This window comes from Melanaphis sacchari, unplaced genomic scaffold, assembly GCF_002803265.2.
Source record: "Melanaphis sacchari strain LSU unplaced genomic scaffold, SCAv2.0 Contig79_pilon_pilon, whole genome shotgun sequence".
Taxonomy (NCBI): Eukaryota; Metazoa; Arthropoda; class Insecta; order Hemiptera; family Aphididae; genus Melanaphis; species Melanaphis sacchari.
This window is the reverse complement of record NW_020271559.1, coordinates 1,192,444-1,199,319: the sequence shown is the minus strand read 5'-3', so window position 1 is coordinate 1,199,319 and position 6,876 is coordinate 1,192,444. Positions and strand designations below refer to the sequence as shown.

The following is a 6,876-nucleotide window of genomic DNA, read 5'->3' as shown; positions in this document are numbered from 1 at the left end:
AAAATGAATAAAAACATTTTATTAGCTAATTAAAAAATATATTTCTGTATTGTCAAATGTTTTGTTTGTTAATCAATTGTCTAAATCTCTCCAGTCTTCGTCGGTTGGGGGTGTGAACATCACCCTAAAAGGCAGTTCCTGTTCCAGCGCATCCACCGTCGAAGTATTAAGTGGATTATCCTTGATATCAACTTCATTCAAGTGTTTCAAACATGATTTCAATGTCCTAACATTGACATCTAAAATGTATAATCACAAATATAGTATTAATAGTTATATTATTTAATGACATACATTAATTGAAAAACGGTAACGATAAATTGAATTTGTAATGAGTTCGTGAAAGTATATAATAATACAATATTATTTTTTCTTTTCTATTTTTTTTCTCATAAGTTAATTAGTATAGTATGTTGTATATTACATTCTTTATTTATGTATTATGATTTGATGTGATTTATAGCAATATTATGCATTTTGTCATTACATCAACATGATATACATATTATCTAATTGGAATTTAATATTGATAGTTAATATAAATTATATAGCTGGATGTACATAGGCTATAAACATTCAAATTTCTAAAAAATAGTGAAACGGTATTTTTTTACTCGTAAATTTATATTTATGTCCTATTAAACCGGTGTATGCATTATGAACAAATAAATTTAATTAATATCAATAATTATTTAAATAATATCTCAACATCTTGTATGTGCGTACGTTTTTAACTAACTGAGTAAAGTTTAATGTGTTTACTGTAGTATAAATACTAATATTTACTAACTAAGGCCATGTTCAATCATAAAATATAGTTACTATACCTACGGTAAAATTATGTTTCTCTGTATCACTTTGTATTATACTTTTTTTTTTAAATATTTGTTATTTTAGTTAATATTTTACTAGTGTAAATAGATTTTTTACTTTACATTTTAATAAAAAAAAAAAAAAAAAAATAAATAAATAAATAAATAAATAAATAATAAAAACTCGCGAAGATTTTTAAAGCAAGAATAGTTAGAACTTATTCAAATGTTTTCTGGATGCAAATGAATGCTGTTATAAATATAAATCACAAGAACAATAAAAAGCGTACAATAAATCAATATGTTGCATATTTACATTTTCTGGTTATTTATTCATATAATTATTATCATATTACATATATAATATCATGAAAATCTTTTATAACATTATAAGATCAATGTTTAAGTGAAAATTTTAAATTTACCTTTGTCAAATAATCTAATTTTAATTAATGCAATTTATTGTTGTACTCACCAATAATAAAATTATTGTTAGCGATTAAAGTAGTTAATTCTGGTAAATGAGTAATTGATTCTGGCAACTCAACAAACGAGTTATAAGAAATATTCAACTTTTTAAGGTTTTTCATTTCAGACAGCTGGTCCGGCAGTTTACTGATTTGATTATGAGACAAATTTAACTCTACAAACAAAAAAAAAAAGTACAAATAATAAATTAATTTAATTACATACTTGCATAAAAGCAAGAAGATTAAGTAAATATATCTTATCTGCAATCTAATAATAATTGATGATATTAATAATTTATTTTCATCTATATCATAATATATTAACTATAATCTATCTATGTAGAAAGGCTTATGCTATTTTTAGATATGCAAAGTTGCACTAATATCATTAAATTCATTGATACTAATCGGTACGTGTTAAAGGAATCTTTTTATTGGAAAATTTAATCTATAAAAAGTGGCTTAAACATGAACTTAGTTCTAAAAAATATAAAATTGAATTTTTATTTGATGATTTTTAGTTGCTATTTTTGGTTATTCTGAAAGAAAAATTATTTTTACAAATTATAATAGGTATTTAAAATATACACTTACAAATATTTAACTTCTAAAATAACATTTTGCATCGTATAATGTAATTAATAAAATTAGGATAGAATAATTTATTTTTATACATTTAATTTGTTGATATATGTATATACTATAGACTAATAAGAAATACAAGTAATACTTAAATTAAATATTAAGTCATGTCTTGACTTGAACTTCAAGCGTGGATCTAAAATTATTTTAGAAAAGAGGTTTGCAAATTTTATGTTTGCGGTATTCATAAAGAATAAAATATTTAAGAAAAACTAAGGAAAGTATTTATTTTTTTCAAGATAACTCGACTCTTTTTTTAATTACCTACCAGATGATAGGAACGATAACACCACGTTAATATTTTACTCATACGTGACATAAATTGTATTATTTGTTGGCGTTGCATGTATTTAGATATTCTAACAGAGAATAGAAATAGGTAGATAGGAAAATTAAAAAAAAAAAATATATCATTTTAAGATAAATATTTTCTCATCTAATTTATTTATTTTTATTTATGTTTGAAAAAATAAGTATAGATAATCTAGTTTTTGTGTATCTATTTTTTCAGTAAAATCATATATTTATGGATGGCACTTGAAGTTTGGGTCATTACAATTTTTTTATTACAAGTTATTATAATTTATATATTTATATGATACAATAAATAAATTAAATAAAAATTGTATCCATGATGTTTTTTTAAATTTTATAGGTATAGCAAATAAAATAATATAGATATTTACCTACCTATAATATGTAAGAGGATCGTATATTAATATCTAAATGTGTTGATTCAATGTTAATGGGCCAGGTACCTATCTACTTAAAATTTCTAAATAATAAATTTCTGAGTAATAGATTTGCTATTCATAATAATATTTATAATGATACTTTTTAATGACGTAATCAAATACTGTATTACATTATTATCTTTACCTTAATAACGTCAACGTCTTGTAAAATGTTTAACTAAGTTAAAAATAATCCATTTACTCACATTTCTAGGCTTTATATAAGTTTTGTTTACATAAATATTATACTATTATAATCACTGAAAATATTTTATAGACTTACAAAGAGCTTTTAAAATTCCATCGTCTGTTTTTTTTATTTATGCAGCAATGCGGTAACATTGTTGCAGCTGGCTATCTAACAGTTTAAACTTTTAATGTCAATCGTGTTCTATTTACGTATCAATATTAGAATACTATAATTGGTACCTATACAACTAGTTGTATAATAATGTATAAATGCATATATTAAATACATACAGTTTTAAATAGCGCCTTTCAAGACTCTTAACTCTCGTTTAGTATCAAACCATAACGTCTTCCTCCGAATCTACAATTCATACTATAGCTTACAATCTCTAATACAATTTTATATAAGGTTAGATTTGAGTATTTTATCCATTGATCAATATAACTAAACCCTTAAGCTTATAATAATAATTCATTATTAATAACTTATATTTGCTATTCATTTATCAATTGAAATATGAGTAAACATATATTATAATAAAAATAAACAAAATCTAGAACAATTTTGTGGGATTTAAGCAAAAATATGCATTACTTTAAGAACTTTTTTTGTTTTATCTCGCTTTTATGGATGCATTAATAAAAGTTTAGTTGTATACACCTAGAAATGTGTATAATATAACCGTTATTATTTTGCTACTGTTTATGTTTTTTTTTTTTTTTGTGGTAATCGTATGCATTAAAACTATTTAATTAAAATGCATTTATCTGATGAAATAAATGTTTTCGCAAAATTATTTTAACTGTTATCACTGAACTGTAAAAACATATAAAAGTTTTAAGAGTAAAATTAAATTATGCTTTGTCAAATGATTTTCTGTGTGAGTTATTATTTTTTTTTTACAAAATAATCATTATTTTGTTTGTCACGAAGTGCATCGCATTGCTCATGCGCTAGGTACGTACATTATATTATGTATAATATTTTAATCGAACACATAAATTAATCATACTATGACGTAGTTGACAAACTAATAATTAATACTACTGTAGTTAGGTAATTTTCATTCGTCGACCTATGTCACATGAATTATACTTGCCTGTGATAGTCGGAAACCGTTCGGTGAATTTTACTGGTAGTTTTGAAATTACGTTATTTGACAAATCACACGTAACTAACTGCGTGTTTTGCATAAGTAGGTAAATTGCGTCAGGGATCTGCATCAGCTGACATTCGGACAGGTCTGGAAAAATAAATTTATATTTTTTTAATCGCCTTTTGGAATGACAGGGTGTTTTTATGGTCCATCACGACAAGCACATGTGTACAAATCATAGTATATATTATTATACTGTATTATATTATATAGGTATATATGTAATCGTCAGACGTGATCTTTGCAGGAAGTCCAGATGTAGACTGTTCGAGGTCGTTGTAATATGATTATTGTTATGGCGGAATATCTTTCCGCGCTAGTCTGTTCTGATGGCCATCACCCATATATGGGTGCATAACACCATTTAACGCGAAACCGGAATGACAATACAACAGTGTGTGTAGTTTATCTATTTACACACATCATTATTATCATCATAGTCATCGTTGTATTGTAAGATTCATGATTGAAACATATATAATATTTTAATCGATCAGAGATTCGTAAATAGGTAGTAATAGGACTAATGATAAATTCACCGCATTTTTCGCTAACAATTGCCTAGATAATTTTGTGTTTATTTATTTAAAGTCATTGCATATTTGCATATAACTTTGAAATACAATAATATTATTTTTGCTGGTCCACAATAGTTAAATAATATAAATATTGATGTCGAACTTATGTACTGAGTGCAAATATTTTTGATTCAAGGAATATTTTACAGAAACTATTTTAGTATATAAATCAAAATTTCTTTGGTATTTTCATTACAAGTTATAGGTTTAAATGTAGAAATTATAATAATAACAATATATTACATATCTTGTAAAAATTGTGAAGTAATAGTTGTGTTTGCGGAAATGCGTAAATTGTCATGGCCAAATCCCAGATCTATTTATATATTAAAGATTTTATGCTGTAGAAAATGGTTAAAATAATCTTAGACATACAATTATTATTACAATAAACGAACTTCAGAAAATTTTTCGATAAAATAATATACTTAAGTTTATAAATATTTTTTTCAAAGTTCCCTTATAAATATTTAACTAATATTATTAATAAACTAATTTTTATAAATTTCATATTAAATATCACCGATAAAATCACTAAATTAAAAAACTACATTTTTTGTTCTTTTATAATGCCTACGTGTCTAGATTTAAACGTGTTCACAACGAATCTGAGTTTGTAGTTAACAATAGAGTAATTATCACATGGTCATCAAAACACTTTCTTTCATTGCGGTAATACTAAAAAGGCAACGATTTTCGCGTTGATATAACAATGATATATTATAATAAAAATAATTAGATCAAATAAAGAGAAAGCGAGAAAATTACATACATTCAGCGAGCGAATATGTATAATATATGTGAAAAATATTAATTGGATGGGAGTATATAATATAAGGTAACCATTTGGTATTATGTAAAAAAAGTGAACTCAAGTGAAATACACAATTAAACAATCATTATAGATACTTTTGTAAGCCACGTGCATGTGCAATATATATATATATTCGATTTTCACTGGAGTAACTATTTTTAATTCCATTTACCTTTTTAACTACGGTGTAAACAAAGAATATGATAACTGTTACTCGTTTTTGTATACTCGTCACTTCGCGAAAAAATATTAGTGATTTTGTGTGATCAAATCTACGTTTAATCAACCTCCAACTTTTCAATAATCTTACACATATAGTTATTATTTTTTTTTAGTATAATTTTAACGATAATTCATAATATTGTCCAATCCTAGCAGAATTTGATCAATGGCAGACTCGTTGATTTGGTCTGTGTACGTGTTTTTGAACTCTATTTTAACACTTCGTATAATATACACATCATTCCACAGTAAATATAAAGGTAGAGTAATAAAAATACGCTCAGTATAATCGTAAAAAGTTTTAGGTATATGAACTAAAGTTACCGACGACCAACGTGTTTTTTATAATATACACCCAGTAACCACTGAAAATGCATGATATCTTCTGTGGCGAACTACCCCTATTTCTCGTACTAACCGTGCATAGTCGTAACTCCTCGCGTTTCAGTACACTTACCTAAGTTTTGGCTCTCTTGTGCTTCGTTGCAACGGTTTACCACTCGAATAACCGCGTTTCCGGCCAGCCTGGTGGACACTAACATGACCGCGGTCTGTTGACCATCGTCTACTTCCACTTCGGCGGCTTCGATTTCCTCTTCGATCGGTGGTCTCATTTTGACGGTTGGTTTACTGTTCGGTCGTGCAAGTCAATAATATATCAATAAACAAAGTAATATTATTTTATACTATACAATATTAATGAACTATTTTCGACCGGAGAATGCAAAAATTAATATCCAACGCGGCGAAACACAAACTATTTTAGAGAAAAAAAATTGTAGCAAACTGACTGCGTTAGGTATAATCGCTCGTCGGAAAATTCGAAGACGAAATTTTGTTTACCAAACGACAACAGACTCGGTGTTAGAAACGCTCTGCTCGTTTAGTGTAATGATACATTAAAAGACGGGTGATCCGCGGCGACGGCACCGATAGGACTGTAAGGCTGCTGTTTGGTATATAACGTCCGGTCCAACGCTATCGCCACTACTTGTATGATATAATATGAGTCATCGTCGCGTTGTCGTTTACCTCGAGCGTGCTGCTGCTGCTGTAGTTTATGTTTAGCTTTTGTTATTTTTAGTCGTCCACTCGTGCTTCAGGGTTGCTTAAACTTCGCAGAAAAACGGTGCGCATCTCGATTTTCTTTGTATTGGATAATGAAATATTATGACGATATTGCGTATATGTTAATAATAAAATAGCTCTTTGTAGTAGTTTTCCGGTCAAATATTTTAATATTACGATGTGTGCTAAA

The 6,876-nt window shown here is 26.7% G+C and overlaps 1 protein-coding gene across 1 annotated transcript; it reads right to left on the bottom strand.

The window, feature by feature from the left end:
- LOC112601545 (leucine-rich repeat-containing protein 57) lies at positions 1-6,604 on the bottom strand. The gene is made up of 4 exons (XM_025349230.1): positions 6,076-6,604; positions 3,948-4,091; positions 1,288-1,455; positions 1-239 (listed from the first exon to the last, which is right to left on the bottom strand). Exons 1-4 carry the CDS (start codon positions 6,230-6,232, stop codon positions 73-75), a joined length of 636 nt encoding a protein of 211 aa, XP_025205015.1. The 5' UTR covers positions 6,233-6,604; the 3' UTR covers positions 1-72.
- Positions 6,605-6,876: the final 272 nt, after the last annotated feature.

Bases quoted from the DNA above. Each gene is read 5' to 3' on its own strand.
- LOC112601545 (XM_025349230.1), bottom strand. From the start codon at position 6,232: ATGAGACCACCGATCGAAGAGGAAATCGAAGCCGCCGAAGTGGAAGTA. The intron at 4,092-6,075 runs GTAAGTGTACTG...TTATTTTTCCAG, and splicing joins ACAAGAGAGCCAAAACTTAG to ACCTGTCCGAATGTCAGCTG. The intron at 240-1,287 runs GTGAGTACAACA...TATACATTTTAG, and splicing joins TAACAATAATTTTATTATTG to ATGTCAATGTTAGGACATTG.